The 26,056-nt window shown below is 32.1% G+C and overlaps 2 protein-coding genes across 2 annotated transcripts in view; one reads left to right on the top strand and one right to left on the bottom strand.

The window, feature by feature from the left end:
• Positions 1–10,372, top strand: part of LOC111422761 (doublesex- and mab-3-related transcription factor DM-W) — a 90,236-nt gene extending 79,864 nt beyond the window's left edge. The window contains exon 5 of the mRNA XM_023055978.2: positions 8,847–10,372. The gene's annotated coding sequence lies outside the window, so the exon portion shown is untranslated. The remainder of the gene's footprint in view (positions 1–8,846) is intronic.
• A 3,056-nt stretch (positions 10,373–13,428) lies between these two features.
• LOC111422852 (acidic amino acid decarboxylase GADL1-like) lies at positions 13,429–25,795 on the bottom strand. Its single transcript, XM_023056105.2, has 6 exons — positions 25,521–25,795; positions 22,361–22,589; positions 20,046–20,265; positions 14,763–15,139; positions 14,521–14,712; positions 13,429–14,466 (listed from the first exon to the last, which is right to left on the bottom strand). Exons 1-6 carry the CDS (start codon positions 25,787–25,789, stop codon positions 14,287–14,289), a joined length of 1,467 nt encoding a protein of 488 aa, XP_022911873.1. The 5' UTR covers positions 25,790–25,795; the 3' UTR covers positions 13,429–14,286.
• Positions 25,796–26,056: the final 261 nt, after the last annotated feature.

Raw genomic sequence — 26,056 nt, 5'->3', positions numbered from 1 at the left:
CAACTTGCTTATTTTTGTTAACTACCAAAGCCAATCTAATTGGACCTAGTGTTCAGTTCGAATTAAGTTCTGTGGTCTACGTAATTTCTACCGTGTCCATAATACTGCAACCATAAATTGGGGCTAGTTTATAACATTTGAATTATAAAAGGACCACTACTATTTTTTAACATCAGTCCTTCCCCGAACGGAACTTTAGATAGTTCACCATATCTTTTACCACACCTATTCACTATTCCTGTAAAAGTAAACATTTTTTTTTGGTGTTATCATTCACTTTATGAAAGAAATATTCTTTGGATTTAGTTCCTAATGTGGAATATTTTGTGGTAATATGACGTTTCAATAACGATCGCTTCATACACTGCCTTGATAGACTTTCCAAGTAAATTACACGTTATAGACTCGGTTATTACACTATTGACCTCCGTAACGGAGAATCCATTACTTCTTTTGCGTACTGCTGCTTTTCTGATGCTGTTTTAAGCCATTTATCAGTGTTGACGTGGAAAACATACGCAACGCTAAATAATTAGCCACAATACAATGATTAAGTCGACTGACAAAACTGCTTTGATATGCTGTTGGATACCCAGAAATTGGGGATTTCGCGCTTCGTTGAGTACTGGCAGGGTCAATAGATATATTTAACGAGTCGTAAAAAGAAAACGTTGCTCTCTAATTTAACATTGGTTTGTTTTTCAACCATCACATCAAATGCAATTATATTATCTCTTCATAAAACACTCATTATTATAAATTAAAGTTTACTTAAAATTCCAGCTACTTTTCTAATTAGTTCAGGTTCAAGTTTTAAGGTGTTATTTGAGGGTATTTTACAACCCACGTAATCTACTTTTTTTATAGCTTTTACAATCGAAACTTACGATTTAAACCTCGCACGGCATCCGACATCGTTGAAATTAGTTCCAACACGGGCCGTAACTAGTTACAGTTTCCACGATTGTAACCAGTAATGAATCCCACACATGTTGCAGATGGTTAAGGTAATAATTAACAATCGTAAAATAGTTTTATAGTTTTTTTTTAGTGGTTGGTTACTTTTGATTATTGAATGCACCATATATAATTTGAAAAATATCTTCGGGACTTCTTAATGAAAAAAAAAAATAAAATCAAGTTTGCCAATTATAGAAAATCCAGTTTGTTAATCAGTTTTCGAAACGTCTTTAAGAGCCGATAATGCAAATTGGTTTAGGTTGAGCAATTTTTGAATTGCACTTTAATACGGTGTGAAATCGATTTTTAAAATGTATTAAAAAATTTTTGTTTCTGTGGGATGTTTAAACGAATTTGATGTGTTGTTGGCTCAATACAGTTGAGAATTATTTGAATGCAACTTTTAATACATGACATTTCTGCATCACCCAGTGCACTATGTGTAAGAACTCGCACGCTGCAACAGTCAATTATGGCCCCAGAGTAAAGTTTTACGAGTGCACATAAAACGCGTATAGTACAGCTGTGTGCGCCGAAATTTTATAGCGATGTTATTTATAATGGCGACCGTTTCTTCGCCAGACACAAAGAGAAGGTCCCAGGTAATTAGGGAAATAAAAATGTTCAAAAAAAAATAAACAATTTTTATTCAATATTAACAATAACATACTGAGAATTTCATATAACTTGCAATATATGAATGCAACCATTTTATTAGTTACGAAACTACTATGAACTTGCAGTGTCCCACATAAAATGTAACATAGCTTAATAGTACAGGCATTGGATAGTTTTGTTAAGAAAAAGTTTTGCTTGGAAAATGGTGATGACCTTATGATAACCATGAGTTTTTGACAGTCATAAGAGACGCACGGTTAAACCCGAATGTTTCTGGTTCTAGGTCTAGTGTTAGTTCTAGGTCTAGTGTTAGTTCTAGTTTTAGTACAATAAAAATATGCAACATAGTGATATCTTATGCTAAGTAGTGCTACCTACCACTATCATTAGAACTAACATTACACCTACAACTAAACATTCGGATTTAGCCGCACGTCTCTAAAGACGGCTAAACCCGAATGATTCTAGTTCTAGGTCTTGTGTTAGTTCTAGTGATAATGCTAGTGCAATACTAGAGCTACCACTGTCACTAGAACTAAAATTAGACTTAGAACTAGAAACATTCAGATATGTTGCATTTTATGTAGGACAAAGTAAGTATGGTTTCTATGGAAATATATTTTTGTATATTGCATTTTAAGTGAAATTCACTGTATTAAAATCATAATATATTGTGTTATTTTAAACCCTGTTGAAAGTCTGTTGGAAGTTACCCAATTTGTTACGACTCGGTTTTAATAGATCTTTAAGAACTCCATAGAACAGACGACGACACACAAAACCCAGACAATAAGCGATCCTCACCGACACACATAATAAAATGGGACACGTGTTTCGAGTTTTATTACATTATTTCGACACCGCTTGCCGAATATTTTTCGTATCCCACGACGAAAAAACAGTCGTAAAAGTATTAAAACATCTCGTCGTCATCCCAGGGTCGAAACCTCTTCGAATCTCGACGAGTGTTTTGTTGTGTCGGTAGGTCTCTTTAAATTCTAAACGGACCCACATGGAGTTACAACGCGCGAACTGTCACGGGAATAAAGCATCCACACTATATACAGATATAAAATCACGTTGTAAATAATGCATGATCCAAATTAAATTTTTACGACCACTTCAACTTTTGTATGAAATTCTAAACAACCTCCGTCCTCACCAATGAACAAAGTGTTTTTTATTGTGTATAGAGACGTTTTCAGTGATGTTATAATATAAAGAAGAGATTGATGGTGTTTTATGAATCACCAAAGAAATTTCTATACGATTCTATATGGTATAATGTACTAAAAAGAATCAAAATGTTACCATTGTGATAAGTTCGTGTGATAAAAGTACGTTCAAGGATTGAAAAGCTGATACGTATATAAAATAAATTTCTTTTGGTTTTGGCGGCTTTTCGTTGCGAATCTTGAATGCGTGCAACCGCACGGCGACCATAAATTACCCCCCTTAACTTTTTAATACCAAAGTTGCTATTACGACCAAAATTACGGCAGGTAGTGTCATTAAATTTCAATAGATCTATTATAAAAGCCCGTAATCACGTGTTTCGTAATTGATACGACGTGCGAAGTTTAACGGAAATTGCATGTTCGAGACTTTCAACGGCAAATTTTCGATTATTTATAGTGAAAAAATCACAAACATCTTTCAGTTTAAATTATAGTTTTCAGAAATATTTCTAACAAAAATTTAGTTTTCAGTTTTTTAAATTTGATACTAAAAGTGTATTGAAAAACTATCCTTACATTATTTATTTAGAAGAACTTGATGAGCAAATATGTTATTTCAAATTTCTTGCGTTACTTTTCCCCACAACAATTTAATCAAAATATGTAATATCTAACCACTAAATTTTCAAATGAAAATAATTATATTTGGCCATAACGTAATTTAGTATTCCTAAAACTGTTGAAGCTTTTAATCTTGGGCGTTAATAGGCAATTCGTAAAAGCAGCCGGAATGTTCATGACAATAAATTCTCGGTCGAAGATACGACTTTTCTCTTCACCACATCTTGTCCAGTATCCATTCAAACTCCATTTCTCTCTCTCTATATCATGGAAGCGCAAGCTCAACACAAATCGTCATCTCATCGTCAAAGAGACGACCCTTTCGTGATCTTTTCCATTGTTGTGTCCTCCAAAGCAACTCGGAATGCAATATTCGCAGAAGGGTTTTACGACCGAACTCGTCGTCGTTTCACGCGCCACCAAAGTGCACAGGCTTCAGAAGAAGATTCCCGGCAAAGATGAAGAAGAAGGCGACGCCAGCGACGTCGTCATTCAAAAATCGTCGTAAATTATACCTGCATATAACTACTTATTATAATAATTTTGTAAAAGGGAATCGACGGCGGTCCCGAACTTTATAGGTCCTGGTGGAGAGACTCGAGACGGTGATATACAAGCGGTTTGGGGGTCTTCTCTCTTGAAAGGCAGGATTCTTTTACGACTTTGCGGAATATTAATTGCGGAATTTACGGCCTACTTACGGCGGCGGCGATGAGGTTTATTGGGACGTTAAAAATCGGTCCCAATTTTAAAAGGGGGATCGGACTGGTTTTTCGGTATGAAATTAGAATGGTTTCAAAGTGAATGTAAATACAATGCTGGGAATTTGGAAAAGAACGGAAACATCTCTTTCAAAATTATTTGTTAAATAATAATAACTTTGCTAAGAAATTTAAGGAATTCTACGTATTTTGAGTTAACTTCAACAATTTGAAAGGTTTGCTCAAAGAAGACCGAAACATCCCAGGATTTACATTAAATTCCATTGGAAATATTTTCACGTTTTGGAAATGGGATCATTTAACCAGCAACTGGTTAATATCTTACTTTAACCACTCTTTTTGTACAATTTTGGACATACTTTACGTCTCTTTTACACAACTCTTCCACTATAAGTACGAAGGCTTTCACGGCCGATATTAATTAAACTAAAACTAGAACTAACACTAGCACTATCACAAGAACTAACACTAGACCTAGAACTAAAATCTTTCGGGTTAAGCCTTGCGTTTTTTGAAAAAATGTTTGACGTTTCGGATGCCATGTTGCAACCTTCTTCAGAAACAAGTTCGAACTTGTTTCTGAAACAAGTTCCGGCTTAACCCGAAAGATTTTAGTTCTAGGTCTAGTGTTAGTTCTTGTGATAGTGCTAGTGTTAGTTCTAGTTTTAGTTTAATTTTCTTCCACTCTTTTATACTATAAAGATAATTTGCTCAAAAAGATTTATCGATGCAATACGTAAAAATACGTATTGCATCGATATATTATAATATTTCTTGATCTCGGTTTGACATAGGCAGCTTATGTGTGTAACTGATCAAGAAGTTGAATTCATCGCTGTTTGCTTTATGGTCTGAATTGCAATTGTGCTACCTCAAACCATACTCATAAACGACGGTAAATATTAAACTGAAGCATATGTGTAAATTTGTGATAACCTTAAGTGTTCAAAACGTTCTTGCTGAAAAAGCTGAAAACGTACAATACTTGATATGGATATTAAGATGTTAAGCTTTAATGTTTTGTACATCCCATGCATTAATGGGTTCTTTTTGTTCTAAAAAGCTTTATTGCATAAATCTAACAACTTTTAAGTTGTTTGAAAATGGAATCGAAAAGAACAACTTCAAAGATTCTTACAATTTTTATTACATTCTATTTTAACGGTATTAATATTGATTCCAAACGATCAATAAGTAAACTAACGTCGTTTTTGTATGCGCGAACGTATGCGTAGACAATAAAAACACACTCGTTACGTGTTCAAAGCACATAAAAGGAGCGTGCTGAATGGATTCAACCGCCAACGGTAGGCGGCGCAAAACGTTTGTCGTAACCTATGGTGTTTTATACGAAAGCAAGTTGCGCTCCGCCTTCGTCTGTCTTTTTGATGACGAACGACACAACAATAACAACAACAACCCAACCTCTAATTAATAAAAGATTGTAAAAAGTTTTTATTGTTCAGGTAATTACGGAAACGTCGCGCCCTTCTTCTTTCCCCTCTTCACGTTTGTGGACGCCACTGGTGCCAGGCTCATAGTTAATTTGTATAATTACGCACAGCTAAAATGTTTATGGCTAATAAACTGAGAGAGCGGGATAAATAATACCCCAACGTTACTCGGCTATTGTATACACGACGCGTGTAAATGTACAGAGAAAAAGTTTTTCTTTTTCTTCCTGTTTTTTGTTAAACACATGTATGTACCATATATATAAAAGTTATTTCACTAATTTAGTTGAAACGTGCGTGGTAGTTATGTAAAGAGTATTGTGGTTTAACGTTTAGATCGGGTTAAAGATTACGAAGAACGACTAAAACACAAAGGAGTTCCGGATCGCGAAAGAAAATGAAAAAAAAAAACACGATGATTTTTTTACAGTCGGATTTTACGATTTGGAAAATGGTAGGTTAGGTTGACTTCATTTTGTTGTTTTGTGGCAGAAGATTTCTCGTCATAATTTACAGTCGTAAAATAGGCTAAGTCGTTGCGAAAAAGATGTTTTTTGTAAAACAACTTTACAATCTCTAACAAAGAAACTGCAAATTATTATGAAGAGGGTACATTTTATGACTTAATCCAAAATTGGTTTCAACATCGTTTCTGGAAGTTATTATTACAAAAGGCTATTAACTATATTTTGAGTGTGGAGCAAGTTATAATCCGTTTTTTGTTCCAATTTATTTCTCATTCGGTTTTAGGTTTTAGATAATGATGGATAACGATGTAATTCAACATATCAGAAGTACGATAGTTTTTGTTAATGCTATGAAAAATCTTTGAAAGTACTTTTTGTTTGTAACATATAACACAAGAAATCAACATTGTAAAGACACTTGACTCAAAGGGAATTAAAATTAAGCTGCCTTTATAAGTTAGTCCTTCCTGCTATACAAATCATCTTTATACAAATCACCATGATCTCTGAGCTTTAGAAAAAACCTGAAGTTGAACCTGACGTTTCCTTATACAGGGTGATTTATTAGCTCACCATCAAACTTTGCCATATGATAGCTAATCCAATTACCAAAAAAATGTTAATGAACATATGTCCTATTTCAATTATTTACGAAATTATAACACTTTAAAGTTTTCTGGAGCGAATTTATTAATAGTCAGTAAAATCAAATATTCAACAAAAACAAAGTTGTCGACGAAATCGAAAATCGGGAACAATATATAAGCCGGAAAACTAATTAATAATCAATTAAAGCTAAATATTAACTAATTGCGTCGCGTCCGGTGTGAGGCGGGAGGAGGTCTTCGTGTTCACCACCATCTTCCATGTTCTGCTAAGCTCCCAGCCATCCTCTCTGTTGACGTTATTTCTATGTTGGTGGATCTCTATGGCTTCTTTTGTCAGTCGCTGGTGATATCTGTTGTCCCTAACCAGCACCTTTGTTTGGTCGAAGTCTATTCGGTGTCCTTCCGCATCCACACTTTCGTAAATAATTGAAAAAGGACATATGTTCATTAACTTTTGTTTTGTAATTGGATTGGCTATCATATTTATTAAAATAAAATAAAGAATTGCACTTTTTTTTTTTAATGGATAGTTATTATATTTTCGTTCTACCGGTTTCGACTCAACTTAGAGTCATCTTCAGGAACACGTCACAATTTGAACTAAAGCCATGGTATTATTATTAAACATTTGTTCGTGATTAAAAAACATTAAGGAAATCAAAAACTTAATAAATGCGCAATTATGGGCGGATGCGATGAGTGATGAATTGGCTGACAAGATGGGTGTGTTCCTGAAGATGACTCTAAGTTGAGTCGAAACCGGTAGAACGAAAATATAATAACTATCCATTAAAAAAAAAAGTGCAATTCTTTATTTTATTTTAATACGAATAATGGAAACAAATAATAATTACACCAAAATATCATATTTATGTCAAAGTTTGATGGTGAGCTAATAAATCAACCTGTATATCCAACAAAGTAATTTGCACAACATCTCTTTCGTAGTCATTAATGTGCCTTAAATCCCTACAAGTAAATTTAGTATTATCAATCTTTTGAACTTTTAGTTGTGAGCAGCAACTACTCTTCTGGTAGCAGTATTTAGTCTTCTACTGGCAGTGTGTAGTCTTTTACCAACAGTATTTCGCCTTCTGGCATCAATATGTGATCTTCTATAAAAATTACTGGTTCCATTATCAATATTTTGACTTCTGCCACCAGTATTGGGTCTTCAGGCTGCTCCTAGCAGTATATAATCTGCTGTCAATAGTATTTCGTGTTCTTACAAACTTCTTTGTTTTAACAAACTTATCTTTAATAATTTGTTAGTACAGCTCATATTTCGAAATCTTTCGTTATAGGCAATTCCAATTCTTTCTTCTTTTTTCCTCCTGCGACCTTGTAGTAACTTTCATACCATCGTTTAGATAGTCTTCCAGGGGCTCGTTTGGTGCCTGGTTTTTCTGGCATAGTACATTTGGCCAATTAGTCCGGAGACATCCTTCTCATACTTCTTTAGTAGTGAACTTTTTATGATTTAGTTAGGAATTGAACACATGTTAAAGAACAAATTGACATCTTTCCAACTACACTTCACTAAATTGCACATACTAATACTTGCATGAACCATCATCATTCTGGAAATGAGGAACTATTAGCTTTAAGGTTACACAATGCGTTAACTCTTCAGCAAACATGTTTTAATATTTGTGAAGTACCGGGATCAATTAATATTTTGGATATGTAGTAAATATATAAGTAGTATATAGAAAATGTTGTCAAAAGTAAAAAACTAATTAGGTATGTAAGAATGTAACAGAAAATGCTAGGTATTTATAGAAAGAAATAAGCTCCTTAATATCCTATGAAAATTGTTTAATGAAATGTAGATAACGCTAAAACGTGTTGTCTGATCTCGAATAAGTAAAGTAATTCAATGAAGCATGTAAGTAGATCAATTATGTACAAGTCTTGGAACGAGGTTGCTTCAACATTGAAGTTTCTGCTCTTACACTAAATTGTTATGACTCTTTTAGTTTTCTAAGCACTACAAAGTATTGCTTAATTGATATAAACATTTAAAGTTAAACTTAGATATAGCAACTTTTTATTTTAAAGTTTCTAATTTTCAATAATAAACCAATCATTCATTTCCTACTGGTGATTTTCTAAGAATCTTTAAAATTAGAACCATTTCCTATTTTACTTTATGAGTTAAACGTGACTAAATGACTGTTTGTAAAATGACTAATAATTTCTTTTTTTTTGATTTCAGGTTTCCTATAACTTCAATAGAGACCTTTAGTGAAAAATTATAAATTTATATGTAACAACATCCATAGTTCATTATAATTTTAACCAATTTAGAAAGAAAATAATCAATATGCTCTTCACTTATTTAAACAAATCTATAGAAGAAAGAAGAATCATAGATATACAAAGGACTTTATAAGAAGAAAGTAATAATATTATGCATATCTTATGTGTACCATTCAACCAAAAAAAGAATTAAATAAAAACCTCCATCATAAAATTCACGCTACACTTTATAATAAGAATAGTTCACCTCTAAGTAGTACATAAAAAATATATATACAAAAATAATCATAAATAGTTGTGTCGTAGGATATATTAGTGCCAGTTTTGCTTGTCATATTATATCAATGTTCCTAGTAATCGTAAAAAGCACATTAAACCAGGACTTTCTCTCTCTTTCGTACACTCTCGATATAATGATATTCTTTAATTGTTAACGATTTCTTTAAACGAGGCTTCTTAATTATTTAAATCGATGTATTTAGTATATTTTTACGCGTTTTATGTGATGATGAAGAATTTATAAAGAATAAGATTCGTCCAAAAAATAATTAAAGGGAAACAAAAATTATTATAATAAATTGTATTTAACATCGAAAGAATCGACAAAAAGTATGCTAAAAGTTGTTGTAAATACTTTTTAAAAAGATAGTGTTTAAGATTTTTCGTCCAAAGGATAATAATGTTACGAGAGAAGATATTATGAACCGTAGATTTTAGGTATTTTAAAAAAATTAAAAAATTATCATTATTTTTTCTATACTTTCGAAACATAAAGAAAAAACTATTCAAAATAAGAAGAGAAAAACATAAATGTTGAGCATGCCAAATGATTTTTTTCCTATTGAATAGGAGTCGAAAAAAAGGTGAACTGTATCTTAACGAAATATTAAAAAAAAAGAATATGTGTCTATTTTATATATCATTATTGATTTTTAATCATTATTAGATTTTTAAGTATAATTGAGAAAAGATGTGGTGCTAAGTATATCACAAAGAAGTACACTTAGTAACCTTGTGATAATTATTTATTGTGAACGACATCGTGATATATATTTTGTATGAGGTAATTCTCAAACTCGATCCGAATTATATTTAGTGGTGAATCTTTTTAGTGATGAAAATTGATTTTAATGATCAATAGGTATTAGATTTTTTCCTTATTTTATTTCATTTTTCGTACGGTTTTTAAAAATAGTTATGGTAGCTCCAAACCGCTTTAATTCTTTTTTATTTTAAATACGATACAAAATCGTGATGATGTTTAAATGTAAATAACGCAACGTATTTTTTTAATGGAGTCACCATGCGAATCTTTATCTATGTGTTGTAGAATATTGTGGTACTTATATATGGTAGAAGAACTTACAAAAAAAACGTGTAGTGATGTACTTCGATAGACATATAGACACTTATCTAATAAATGTATAGTTCAGCAAAATTTTTGTGTTTTAATAATGTAATAATAAATAAAAATAAATTGTATTATTTTTATTTAATAATTCCTGTTTTACCCCAATCAATTTGTAATATTAACCCCAAACAAAATTCAACCACAAAAAGTTAAGTAATGTTAAAAAAACCTCACCGATATTTTTAAAACGATAGAGTAAAACTCAAAGGAAATTTCATAACTAATTAGTCCAATGACGTAACACAAATCAATGTAACGAACGAAGATGGCTTTCATGTTTTAATTAATTACACGAACACAGCCTTTGAATAAACTTGATTCGAATTATGTTTCTAAATAAAATTCAAATATTTCTCAGGATTTGTTCGTGGCGCCGGGATGCAAGGGATTTCAGTTCTAACTTTAATTCGTCGCCGGATATGTCTCATTTATTTTCATCACTTAATTCTTAACCCTAGACCTTCAACATTTATATATAGTTTTTTATCCATACATAATTTTTACATATAATTAGGAACTAATAGGACAAGTACTCTACAATGAAGAACGAAAAGGTATGGACTCGTAACCAGAAGAGGAAAACTTTGTTCCAACAAATAGTACAAAATCAGTTAGCTCAGGAGACGCAGAAAACACTTCCTGAGTTTTTATTTGACAAAGATAATTATAAGTTATTTAAAAATTGCCACAAGAAATGTAAAGCTGCTATTGAACCTATCGATTTATTTTCTTTATTTTTTAATGACAAAATTTTATCTCAAGTGCAAAATCATACAAATGGGAAATACTTGTTTAAAGAAAAATATAACAAAAGGCATCCACATCTTCAACGACAATGAGCGGTTTGAAAGCTTTACATGGACTTAATTTCAGTTGCGGTTTTAAAGGATAACCAGTCATTAGTTGTACTTTTATTCGATAATTCATGTTCAGGACTGAGATAACGATGCTAAGTTCATAAATAATTGCCTGCAAATACCTTGTGCATATTTGCGTGTCGATAAGCAACCTGTTTTCGTGTCCCCTTTGGAATATACATCTGTAATAAGCGGAATAAATATGAAATTAAAACATTAATAGAAGTTAGCAAATTATTTTGTAGAGCTATTTTCTGAACCACTTTTGTGTACTAATAGGAGTATTACAAGCTAAAATACTGAGTAATAATGTCTACAATTACATTTATTAATTACAATATCTACAAATTATTTCTACTACAGTAAATTTCAATATTGGTATGAACATTGCCAACAAAACAAAATCAAATGGGAATTTCTAATACACTCTTTGCCAGGTAAAAGAGATAAGTAGCACCTTCCATATTTGGGTGCAAAAATATTTTAACTTATTATTATGAACTTGCCAAAACCAATAAGTTAGAGATTATTCTGGATTATAATAGTAGGAGTATAAGTCACTATCACTTGATACCATTAGCGGACATTTAGCGGTACAGGTTTTCTCTTTTGGGTATCTATGGCCAGAAACACATCACGTTTTAGACAACTACATGAATGCACCAGAATAGATCTGCATGTGAGATATTGGACATGAGCAGAAACAGTATCCTAAATTTCAATAACTTTCCCTTACTCTTTTGAAGGACTTCTAGATCCTCTAAATTATTTAGGCGACTATGGTATTCGGTATAGTTAACATAATATGAAAGATTTGCCATCTGCACATGCCGGCGAGAAATAATTTTTTTTTGTTTAGATCCCAATTGACTTGCGAGGAATAGTGCTTCTCTCCCTGGAGTTACAAACCTGACACACCAAGTGCTGCATGGCAGTTTTCCTTCCCAACAGACCACTATACCATATCGGTATGACTACTTTTCATGAATAAACATTGAGAGCAGAATTTAGTAAATAGCAAAAGACCGGAAAACAACAATCAGTGATCGTAGCAGAAGAATATTACATATAACATGTAACTGTTATTCATATACAAGAAAATTAACCACTTACATACTTGAAAGAAAAGAAGGATTTTGATCAACAAGGCCAACACCCAAAGGTTTCATTGTTGCAAGACTATCATTATAAGGCCAACCCCAAAATTAAAAGAATTAACAGGATAATCTTCCGACCAATTTTCTCCCAAGAAAGCATACTTACCATGCAAATTACGTCTCATGGATGACTGTACCATCGATTTCACATTATTAGCTTACATTGAAAAGTTGATATTCAAAAAATAAAAGTTTTGTAAATTAAAATTAAGGTGGCTGCTATTTATTTCACTTAACAAAAAAAAATTTCTTTAATTTGTAAACATCATTTGGTAGTTACCTATCTTGAAAGATGTGATTGTTCTTAAATGTTTTATTTTTTGTTTATCTATTATGTATATTAGATATTGTTTACAGTATAATATTTGTTTAATTTGTTCATATATTTAGTGATATCATTAATTTTGAAGTTAAAATCAGTGAAAATGATTTGTTGCTAGGTGATTTCGATAAATATAGTGTTGAGAAAATAAATCGTAAATTGACTTTCGTTGTACTTGTGCTCCTCGGTGCATACGAATAGAGATATTTCGTTTCTTTTGCAGCTAAACCGGATTACTCTTGTATATGTTGCCTACACAATTTGGAAACAACTATTTAACATTCCTTTAGACTCACTTTATAATTATGCAAGATATTAATGTGTTTATGCTAGTATTGGTTATTAAACAGAACGAAACCACTGCAATAATTATTATTTTACTATTTTTTGTAATGTTTGTTTGAATAAATGTCAGTTGAATATAAAATAGTTTATAGATATTACTGTGTTGTCCGACTCACGGTTATATGAGACAATTATATTTTTACACCTAGTTCCAAAATGGGTCGTAAATGTAAGGATATTATTGTAAATATTGACCAATTTAAATAGTGGTATTATAACCTTTTATAATTATGGATCTGGACGTATAATAAAAAAAGTAATTTCCCTGTTTATGATTTGTACACGAAAAAATATTGGTTGTAATTAATGTTATTACCTGAGGGGTTATAGAGTTCACGGTTATATTTTATTTTTCTTTTAGCGAAAATTTGTTTTCATATGCAATAAAAAAGCAATTTTTTTAAATTATCATTTATAACGTAAAATTAAAAAAAAAAAGATGAAAAGACGGAAAAACAAGAAGCTATTTTATTACATAATAAGAAAAATGGCGCTTTCAATTGCTGACATGAAAATACAAGAACTTAGAAATAATAAAACTCGACCAATAAAATTCGTTTATAGTCTATAAATTCACCGTCGTAAAAATCTTTAAATGTGTACGTAGTGTTTTTGATAGGATATCGGGAAACGGCAACGGTTCCATAGGGATCTTTCTAATTAGTTTCTATGCACTTCTTATTTCCTTAACTTAAACCGTAAAACCGGAAATCCAGACGAAACCTCTTAAGCTTCGAACTTCGAATCACACCAAAAATATCGTAATACGTAATTTATATCGACGTGAAATGTCCTTTTCGTCTCTTTTGCTATTAAACTTGGTCTTTCATGAAACAATAGCCATTGTTGGAGAATACAGTAAATTAATATCGAACTCTTTAAACTGACAAAAGGTAAGATTTCCATTTATTTTATTTATCTGTAATTGTATTAACATTAAACTTTTTTGTTTTTGTTTTTTTGATGTTGTTTTGATTTTTTGCGACATGTTAAGTGGTATTTTATGTCTCGTGTGATGAATTAAATTTATAAATTATGGCAGCAGAAGGTAGACGTACACACCAAGATTTTACGGGTACATTCGCCTCCTCATTTTCTTTGAAAACACGTTTATTTTGGTCATTAAACGCATCAGTGTGTAATTATCATCATTTTACTCTCCATTCATTGTCACAATCAGTGTTTGTAGTTTATACAGTACACATTACTTATTATAATTTACGATCAGTGTCAATCCTAAGAATTTCCATTACAATTCCTATACTAAATTCCAAAAATTCTTTTTTTATTATTTAAATAACAATTTATCCATATATAGCTTTTCCAATATGAGATATATAATCCAAAATAAAATCAACGTCTTTTTTGTTTAATGCTGAATTTTGAGAGACGAATCTAAAGAAATTTGGATAATTTTTTAACGGTTGGTAATTTAGCATCACCGATCCGTGTTTCACCATTACAGCTTTTATTTGCGGCGCCACCTATTGAGAAATAGTCGTATTATAAATGAAACGAAAGCTCGCTGTGAAAGTTACCTTATGAAGTTGATCGCGGTATTCTAATATGTCCGGTTTTCCTTGCAGATATCTAGGTAAATACCAAAAACAAACGTTCATATATTGCCGTTTAGATGCCATCATAAATTCTCGTCTTTCGTGAATTTGTTCTTCAAAGTATTCCGCTATTTCCATTAAATCATTTACGTGATTTGCAAAACCAGATGTACCCTACATAAAAATAATACTAAAAGTAATTTTTTTTATAAAAAAATTGTTACCTTAGCTTTCCACATAAACCAAAATTTAAAAACATCACATTTTCTACCACATTGTAAATATTTATCGCCGTGGTCGAAAGTGTTATCGTAGTATTTGTCCTTTTGGAATAGATATTCGGCTTCCTTCGAATGGCATTCGTGCAAAATATTCGGATCCCTAACCAAAAGCACGGAACACTGCTGAGGGACTGCAAGTAATTTGTGCGGGTTGATGACCACGGAATTTGCACGTTCGATTCCGTTCAATTTAGAACGGTATCTTTGCGAGAAAATCAATCCACCACCCCAGGCAGCATCGACGTGCAACCAAATTTTGTACCTTGCACAAATACTTGCTATTTGATTAATTGGATCGAAAGCACCACGGACAGTTGTGCCTAAAATTAAAAAAAAAATATATACAGCTTGATTCAGAGTAAGCGCCTTATTTTTTTTTAGCCACACTATGGGTACTACTTTCAAAATATTTGGCAGTAATATGTTTTAGAACACTCTCTACACGATGGTGATATCATATTTTCAATTGGACGAATTATTTCAAAATGGCGACTGTCAACTTTTTTTTTTTAAATGGAATGCCAAAATTTTTTTTTTTATTATTGAGATCTAAAAGCATTCTTTTTACGACAGTATTTTGTTTTTCTTAAAAATTCATTTCTTTCCCCATCCAAAAGGAACCTAATATTTTAATCTATACTCTGTTTTTAAACCAGGAGGAGTATTTTAAATTTGTCACCAGATTGACCTTGCACAGGCAATTTTGAATTTTGATTTTGAATTTGAAGGTTAGGTAATTGATAATTCGACAGTTTCGTATCATTATTGTATATTTTGTGTTCTTAAACCCTTTTTTATTATATTTTGAAATAAATATACTCATAACTTCAATGTTAATTTGTATGTATAGTGTTGACAATAACAAACGAAAATAAATACAATAATAAGTAAATAAATAAATAATAATTATTAATTTAAATTTACCGCCAAAATATCTAGTGATATTTTCTGGTGATTTTTTCCAGTGTAAATCTGACTTTCGCGTTTACTCCTCCTGGTTTAATAACAGAGTATAGTTCTAATGCAAGTGTTAGTTCTCGTTTTAATTGTTATTCAGCGCTAAGTTGTATATTTTTAAGTTTCGGGTTTAGCCCTGTGTCTTCAGACGCTGAATGTTAGGTAAGGTTAGTTTTGTTTACAAACATTAATTATACGATTGAAGTATACTTTGGCAATTTGTAATGGCAATTATAGCGTGAAGTTTTCTTTTGTAATGTCAATTATAGCGTGAAGGAATGTTCGGTAAGGTTAGTTTTGTTTACAAACATTAATTATACCTTGAAGTTTTCTTTGACAATTTGTAATGGCAATTATAGCGTGAAGTTTTCTTTTGTAATGTCAATTATAGCGTGAAGGAATGTGAGGTAAGGTTAGTTTTGTTTACAAACATTAATTATACCTTGAAATTTTCTTTGACAATTTGTAATGGCAATTATAGTGTGAAGTTTTCTTTTGTAATGTCAATTATAGCGTGAAGGAATGTGAGGTAAGGTTAGTTTTGTTTACAAACATTAATTATACCATGAAGTTTTCTTTGACAATTAGTAATGGCAATTATAGCGTGAAGTTTTCTTTTGTAATGTCAATTATAGCGTGAAGGAATGTGAGGTAAGGTTAGTTTTGTTTACAAACATTAATTATACCATGAACTTTTCTTTGGCAATTAGTAATGGCAATTATAGCGTGCAGTTTTCTTTTGTAATGTCAATTATAGCGTGAAGGAATGTGAGGTAAGGTTAGTTTTGTTTACAAACATTAATTATACCATGAAGTTTTCTTTGGCAATTAGTAATGGCAATTATAGCGTGAAGTTTTCTTTTGTAATGACAATTATAGCGTGAAGGAATGTTAGGTAAGGTTAGTTTTGTTTACAAACATTAATTATACCTTGAAGTTTTCTTTGGCAATTATACTCTGTTTTTAAACCAGGAGGAGTATTTTAAATTTGTCACCAGATTGACCTTGCACGTGATTGGTTGAATGCGAGGAAGGTTCACACACAGGCAATTTTGAATTTTGATTTTGAATTTGAAGGTTAGGTTATTGACAATTCGACAGTTTCGTGTCATTATTGTAAATTTTGTGTTCTTAAACCCTTCTTTATTATATTTTGAAATAAATACACTCATAACTTCAATGTTAATTTGTATGTTTAGTGTTGACGATAACAAACGAAAATAAATACAATACTAAGTAAATAAATAAATAATAACAATTATTAATTTAAATTTACCGCCAAAATATCTAGTGATATTTTCTGGTGATTTTTCCTAGTGTAAATCTGACTTTCGCGTTTACTCCTCCTGGTTTAAAAACAGAGATTAGTAGCGCATGAATGTTTTACACTCGATGTTATTTTTGTCAAAATAAATAAATAAGTAGATGTTTATTACAAAATAAAGTTTAATTGTTTCTTTTGTGTCTAGCGCTACTTGATATTTGGACAAAAATAACATCGAGTGTAAAACATTCATGCGCTACTAGATTAAAATGTGTGCTTTTTGATGGGGAAAGAAATGAATTTTTAAGAAAAACAAAATACTATCGTATAAAGAATGTTTTTAGGACCTCAATAATACAAAAAAAATTTTGGCATTCCATTTAAAAAAAAAGTTGACAGTCGCCATTTTGAAATAATTCTTCCAATTGAAAATGTGGCATCACCATCGTGTAGAGAATGACCCAAAACATATTACTGCCAAATATTTTGAAAGTAGTACCCATAGTGTGGCTAAAAAAAAATAAGGCGCTTACTCTCAATCAGGCTGTATATAAATCGCGGGAATAGTATCAACTTCGGATTTTCAATGTTAAAAGTAGAAAACAGAACAATATTTTGCAGACTGTATCTCTAAAACCTGCCAGATTATTGTGCTTTATATCATTCAACTGTAAATCCTCATATTATTTGCATCCATATTTTTTGCATGAAAATCATAAAAGGTTTGAAGCTTTGCTGGTTTCATGTTTTGTTTTCGAATAAAGTTGTAGGCTACTTTCGGTTGACCAGAATCGTATAAATATTTTAGATCAATAGATTAGGAACGCAAGAGTAATAGGAAAAGTTTTAAAAAAGTTTTAAATAAATACAAAATCAATAATATTTACCTCTGAGAGGATATCAAAATGTGCTTGTTGTTGTGAAGTTTATAATCTTTTACACAAATGAATGAATGAATAAATGTGCGCAAATAACTGAATTAGTATCCACTAGTATTCAATTTTAATCCATTTTTTTAATCCATTAATATTCAATTGTTTCGTTCATTCCATTGTTTTGCTTCACTTTTGTAAATTTTACAGATGCCGTATTTATCCGCATCCGTTTGCACCATTTTCACTGTTATTAGCGAATTTGTACTCGAAATATTTCTGTAAACATTGTGCTCGAGGGAAATTTTTCGTTGCAGCCGAGTTCAAATCGGAATTATCACGTACAACGTCAATGTATGTTGCAGTAATTAATGATTTTTACGAATTGGAAATTTAAACACTAGATGTACTTGTATCGTCGAAATCATAAATTGGGTAATCTTGGTTTTCGTTGGATACTATGCTTCAAATTTACTGTTTCAATGTTATCTCAATAGACTATAGGACACATCTTTTTTAATAAATAGAACAAAAAATAGACTATTCTAACAGATTAGGCCAAGAAGAAAAAAAAAGAGATCTAGATATTAGAAAGTAAGGCATCGATCCCTCGTATTTAAGGAAGCTTTGCATCCTTCAACGTCGAAGTGAACAGAAATATGTTTTGTTAGAGTGATGTCTAAAAGCCGATGCAACGTCTGCCAATAGCTACTTTGAAGAATAGCCCACGCACTACTTAATAGCACAGTAATCCAGCCTCTTACGTTGTGTGTGCCCAAAGGCTTAATATTCTTGTACAGGGGATCTCTGTAGATTCTTTTATCGCTTTGAAGATATCAAATTTCATTTCCAAGATGTTTAATTTCGTACGTTTTTTTATACCTTCTTCATAGCTGAGAGTCAACATGAAACAGGTGTTTTATAAACAACATTTCTTAGATCTGCAACTATATTTTCTTATTTGCACGTTGGATATGGTCCTGTTTGATTGGTCTTGTTTGTTTATCCTCGAAAGAGAACCAACTCGTTTTGCTGTCATTTAAGAACTGTGTCAGTTTTTTGTATTGCTCACTCTGTCTTCAGACGCACGAACATTCTAGTTCTAGGTCTAGTATTAGTTCTAGTTTTACACTAGCTCTGTTTCTATCTAGAACTAACATTATATCTAGAACTAGAAACATTTGGATTTAGCCGCACGTCTCTTAAGACGGTTAAACCCGAATGATTCTAGTTCTTGGTCTAGCGCTGCTGTAATTAAAATTCTTATTAAAGTCATTTTTTATGTGTCATACCATATATATTTGAATGATTTCTTTGTAAAAAAATTTTTATATTTTTTTTTTCCAGTATATCCTGAAGACTTTTATTACGTTGTATAAGATTCCCAAAGGAACGTTCTTTATGTCACCATAAACCTCTATCTTGAATATTATATTACTTGAAAAACGTCAACTTGAACACAAAGCAACAAGAAAAACTTCCATAACGAAAACCTTTATTCGCACATTTTCTTGTTAATATTAAACTTATTTGCCTACACTTCTTTTCCAAGAATATGTTTGTGTTTCGTTCAAAAGTGAGTTGAGATGAAACTGAAATCATAAGGATTGATGAAAAAGTAACGAGTTAATTACGTCGATCCTCTCGTCCGGAAATTTCGAGGCGAGGTTTTCGAACCGAACGAAAACCCTAAAGGATGATGGTGCCTCTTTCCCCTTCCCAAGGGGTACCGGGCATATATAGAATTCCATAACGTTCGCCGAGGCTAGGGTCTCGTGTTCCATAGCTTTTCCACAACCTTTCTCATCTAAACTACGGGAGAGAGGATATTCTCTCCCGGAAGAGTCTCTCTCTCTTCTCACCGAATTCGTTTTCATTTCGGACGTTTGAATATTAAACCGCGCTTTCGTGACGCAATCGCGTCCCATTAAACTTTAAACGGCACCACCTTTCTCGCAGTTATCAAAATCTGAAAACTCCCCGGTCATAATAACTTCACTTCAGTGCTTCAAAAGTTTTAGAAATTCTCTCCGCTCGCTCAATAGAGTTATAAAACTTACCTTTTCTTCTTACCTCTTATTATACAATTTGTTTTCTAAAATTATTATTATAAGACAGCGTTTTCTTACTTACCCATTGTAGCAACAACGGCGATGGGTGTGTTATTTTCTTGTAGTTGTTTTTGTATAAGTGTTTCAAGTTCTTTGGGTATCATTTGTCCTAGTTCATCCGTTGGAACCTCTATTAGATTATCTTCGCCAATTCCGATAAAGGAAGTGAATTTTGGGATTGAGTAATGGCATTCCTCCGAAGCGAATATCACCAGACGTGAAACCCCAAATGAACCCATCCTCTGTAACAGTGAATTATAACGATAAGGGCATCTTTTTTCCGGAGTGATGTATCGGAGACAACCACGATCTCGATTCACTACTATCGTTTATTCCAGCACATTTATTTTTGCTGATCACTTTTATTGCTGATCCAAGATAAATGTTCGTTTGAAAATCTATTTGGATGTAATAACGCTTTGTTTGGTATAAATTTATTTAGAATTTGTTTCAAAATGGTAACATGCAATTGTGTACAATTTTCCTTTTGAAACTTTCCGAATCAGGGTAAAACGAAGTTTGTAACAGATGGCGACCGGGGTAGCTGGGCCATAAGCGATTGATAATTGAAACCCCTATCCAAACGATCGGGAGTTCGGAACTAATTCTATTATGCAAACATTAAACAACGTTTAAATCCGGATCCTAGGCTCGTATTTAACCGTTGCAAAAGCTTCTCTGGTAACTAATCGTGATCAGAACCAAAAAAAATTAAATCTTTTTTCTTTTTTTTACATACGGAAGATCTTAAATTGGTACATATGCTACATAATGCTTCAATTTCATGGTAAAAACTTAACTATAATGGAAAAGCAATTAAAAGGATTCCACTTGAAATTTGCTTGAAATTTATTTCGGTCTCCCCAACGTAACTAATTTAAACCGTGGACAACAGCCAGAATGTTCAGTTCTTTAATTACACGCGATAAAATTAAAGTTGCTAATTTTAAATGGAAACAAATGAATATAAGAAAAATGATTTTTGATATTTTGTTTTTGAAAAGTAAGAATTAAAAGTAAAATGGGCGGCTGTCAATGCGTGCTCAAATCCCGTGAAAAAATCCTTAACGTACAAATTCGTTCCGAAGTTTCATAAATCAAACTGGACGGGGTAGTCAGTACGCGTCCGCATGTACATAGTGTGGGTGTATACCCCATTTAGTACACATACACACACACGCGTGAGAATTTATGCGTGATGGATTATGTTTCTGATAACTTTCACGGAGATAACAGGGTTTGTGAATTGAGTAACGTTTTGGTGAATATTTAGGTCAAATTAAACTCTTCGGCGTTTCGTTTATTTTTCTTTGAATCACAGTCATTGGTACATTGTCGATGTTGTGGGATGATAGAAAATTTTAACAACCCTAAATTACCTCCCGGCACTTTTCGTTTAAATTTATTCTGGTTTTGAAGCAAAAATTTAATTTTCCCATTTAACTTTTCGCCAGGTGTAAACCCCCGATTACGTCCCTGTCGTTTCACACCCCTTTTCATGGTGGCGATGGGGGGTGGCAACGTGCATTTTTCCCACGTTTTGCATAATTGCAGTCGTGCCGTTGTGGCCGTGTAAGTTCGTTAAAGTTTGTACCCGGTCCGTTTTAAACGTTATACCGAACTACCATTTTCAAAAGCTCAGTTTTAACCAATTCGGCAAAGTTAACTTTTTAAATGTAGCTAAACTACGATTTAAAAAATTGAAAAAAAGTTTTTCGATTTTAGTTTTCTTTACTAATGTTCTCTTTTCATTAATATACCTTCTTTATACAAACTTCCTTTAAGCTAACTAAAAACCTTTTGTTTGTGTGGAAAACTTCAAAGAATTACAGAAGATTGCAAAGAGGAAGTAAATTATAACCGAGTGTCTTTGTATATGTACTCGTTTTTACATTTAATTTACTTTAACGTAATATAGATATTAATCTAACCACTCTACGAATGAGCAAATTTATACGCTCGATTGAATTAACAAACATCACGATGTTTGCTTATTTTAATGGATTGCGTAAACATCACGTAACTCGACCGACAGGCACCGCTAAGCAACAAATATTATCCAAACGAAGTACTTCAATGTTACAATTAATAAACTAACATGTTTATTTCCAAACCTCCCCTTATATGTAAGTTTAACAACGACCCGTTTTCTTTTTAGAATTTAAATCGTGGCGAAAACGATCTGCGCATTGTGAATAGAAATCGCGGGGTACCTAGTAGTAAAAATAATAAATTTAAGAACCGTTTAACATATAGAGTGGTTTTGGCATCGTTCGTCGTAAAGTAGAAGGCAATTTATTCAATATGTATCGGTTCGACGTATAACATGCGCCTTACCTTGATATTTGAGCAAAAGTTGTATCGAGCCAAATTGAGGGCTATACCGTTGCCTGTAGATCCTCCTGGGCAAAATATGCCGTCGGACCAACCTGCACCGATCATCCTGCACATCTCTTTGATTATACAACTTTCCATCAACGTGAAAACCGGTGCAACTTCATAAGTATATACGCTTGCATTTAAAGCATCCGTTAACCATTGTCCAGCTAAACCATAAGGATCTAAACTACAATGAAAACTAAAATTTAATCTATTTGAAATTGTATAAAAAATTTATCTGTATTTTAGTTTGTTTATATTATCAAAGAAAATATTCACGTATCATATATACATTGTATATTATATTATACAATCGTGTATTGTATACAGTGAATTTCACTTAAGATGCAATATACAAAAATATATTTCCATAGAAACCTGGGCGTACCTATTTATTTTGTCCCAAATACAGTGATGGGCGCTGGGTTGGGTATTTAGTATCCGGGTATTTACCCCGGTATGAAATTGACGTTGAAGACGAGTGACGCTATTGTCAACAATCAAAGACGTATTATTATGAGACGAATAATACGTAATTTAGATTAGATCAAGTTATTATGATGATTATCATCAAGCAGCCCAGCAATCCAGTTGTTTAAATGCAGTCTCCAGGACTGTGATAAACAATTTGGGTTCGCCTTATTTTACTCACAATCAGTACTTTACTACTTCTACTCTCTTCAGTACTTTCATGCAATTTTACCGTCATTGTAGCATTTTTGTAGATGTTATAAATAAGTTTTGTATATCGATAATCGACTCTGCATTCTTGAAGTGCTTGCAAAACTGCCATCAACTCAATTTAAATTAAATTTTATAAATACCTCTAAATACCCATCTTGGGTAAATACCTCCGGGTATATATCCAGGAAATTTACTCTTGAAAATGAATACCCGGGTATTTAACAACACTGCACACATAAAATGCAATATGTCAATATAATTTGACATTACAATAATACCTCGATATAACGGATCAATACGGGGAACGCAGTATCCGTGCTAGCTCAATAAAAATATGTAACAATCTAGCGCTGAATTACAAATAAAACTAGACTAACACTAGAACAGAGACAGAGGTACGGCTACCTCTCTTAAGACGGCTGATAGGTGGTAGGTAGCACTAGTTAACATAAAATATCACTATGTTGCATATCTTTATTAAACTAAAACTAACACTAGACCTATAACTAGAAAGTTTCGTGTTTAGCCGTGCGTTAGACGCACGGCTAAACCCGAATATAGTAGTTTTAATTGTTATGCAGTACTGGACCAAGAACTAGAATCATTCGGGTTTAGTCGTCTTAAGACACATACGGCTAAACCCAAATGTTTCTAGTTCTAGGTCTAATGTTAGTTCTAGCGACAGTGCAAGTGTAAAACTAGAACTAACACTATACCTAGAACTAGAATCATTCGAGTTTAGCTGTCTTTAGAGACGTGCGGCTAAACCCAAATGATTCTAGTTATAGGTATAGTGTTAGTTCTACATAGTAACAGTGCTAGTGCAATACTAGAACTAACACTAGACCAAGAACTAGAAACATTCGGATTTAGCCGCACGTCTATCAAGACTGCTAAACCCGAATGATTCTAGTTCTAGGTCTTGTGTTAGTTCTAGTATTGCACTAGCACTATCACTAGAACTAACACAAGATTTAGAACTAGAATCATTAGGATTGTAAGAAATCCATATGAGACTGTTATAGTATTAAAATATAAAAAATATAAATAATAAAAATATAATAATAAAAAATATAAATTAATTGTATTTCTCCTCGTATTGTTTGATTGACATTTTTCCGTTCTTATTTTGTCGTTCATTTTTATAATTTTATTCTGTTTAGAAATAGTTTATTTTTTAAATTTGGTTTCGCTACGCTTTTCAGCTATTGTCGAATATGATTATGTGTTGAGCGTATTTATTCTTTGATGTGTTTTAACCTTTTACAGCTTTGACTATTTGGCTGATGATGACGAAAGTCGAAACATGTTCCATATAAATTTAAATATTATATTTTAAAAGGGGGTTTAGCCGTCTTGAGAGACGTGCGGCTGAACTCGAATGTTTCTAGTTCAAGTTCTAATTGTTATTCAGCGTTAAATTGTGGTATATTTTTATTGATCGAAAAGTAGAACTAACACTAGACCTAAAACCAGAATCATTCGGGTTTAGTCGTGCGTCTCTTAAGACAGAAAACTTTTCGTTTGCAAAGCTACCCAATGCTTGTACTATTAAGCGACGTTACATTTTATGTGGGACAGTGCAAATGCTTAGTAGTTCCGTAACTATGGTTACTGCATTCATATATTGCGAGTTATATGAAATTCCCGGTATTTTATTATTGCGCAAGATATTATAATGTTTTATTTAATAATAAATATCTCCACATGACTACAAACATTAAATAAACTAAATATAAAACAAATTTGTAAATAGTTTACTATTTACATTATCTGATTAATACTAATTATGTTGAAAATAAACACAACATTTGATACATTGAAATAATAAAGTAATGTTATTGTATCGATTTCATTATAAATTCCGAGAATGGAGTAGATATGAAACCTATACGCTACCCGGTTTTATACGTTTTTTTAACGTTATTTGTAATATCATCGAGTATATAAAATTTGTCCCGTTGTTACCAGTTAATTTATAACAGTTGTGTTTTAATAAAATATCGCTGTTTTAAATGTTATCGATTTTTATAACTAAAATATTTTATAATCTTTTTATATAAATTAAAGAAATTTTATAACAAATTAAAGCTTGAATACCATATAATCGTAAATGTAATTTATAACCATTAGTCCATTGAACTAACCATGCACCCCATTCAGTGGCCTATTTAAGCATAAACCGTATTAAAATCGATTATATATTGGACATGTTTTGTCCTCTTTGTACTCTTTATAATCAATTTGAATTATTTTAAAAATAAAACGATCAATAGGTTTACCTCAACGACTTTACGTACGTTTTTTATTATTTAACTTAACCGCAAGTTAATTCAAATGTAAATTGGCTTAAAAACCCATTTCGTCGAGCTTTACAGTCTCTGTGCTCATAAAAGTTAAGTCGATAAGTTAAACGAATAGCAAGCACACATACCCGGAAAACAGTTGGTTAATAAAATAAGGGTGTCCGGTCCGGACGCTGTACTTTATGGTGCTCTTTATTAAGGACAACAACTTCTCGTGGCCGTCGCCGTTTTGTTGCACCTCGAGGTCGAATAAATTTTGCAAGTTGTCCGGGCTTTTCCACAAAACGACCTTGTCAGTTTTATTCGTGAAGACGATGTGTTTGAATAGGATGTCGACGACGTCCATCAAGAAATCACCATGTATTTCTTTGACGGGGAACGGCTTATAGTCAACCATCGTTGTTGGTACACACACTTTTGAAGGGATTTCTATGGACGCCTCATGTATTTATAGATGAAACTTTATTGTCGATTTCCCTTTTGTTGACGACGGTTTCCGTGCATTATCAAATTAAAACGCATAATTATAGTTTGGTGCAGATTCATTAAGCAAATGGGTTTTCATAATTAAACTGAATTGGTTCAGAAACTTTAGAGAAAGATAGATAGTGTTATTATTTTAAATATTTCTTCAATCTAGAATTTATGAGCTTTGTGTTGAAAA

The sequence above is a fragment of the Onthophagus taurus genome, chromosome 7 (assembly GCF_036711975.1).
Source record: "Onthophagus taurus isolate NC chromosome 7, IU_Otau_3.0, whole genome shotgun sequence".
NCBI lineage: Eukaryota > Metazoa > Arthropoda > Insecta > Coleoptera > Scarabaeidae > Onthophagus > Onthophagus taurus.
This window is presented reverse-complemented; position numbering and strand designations above follow the sequence as displayed.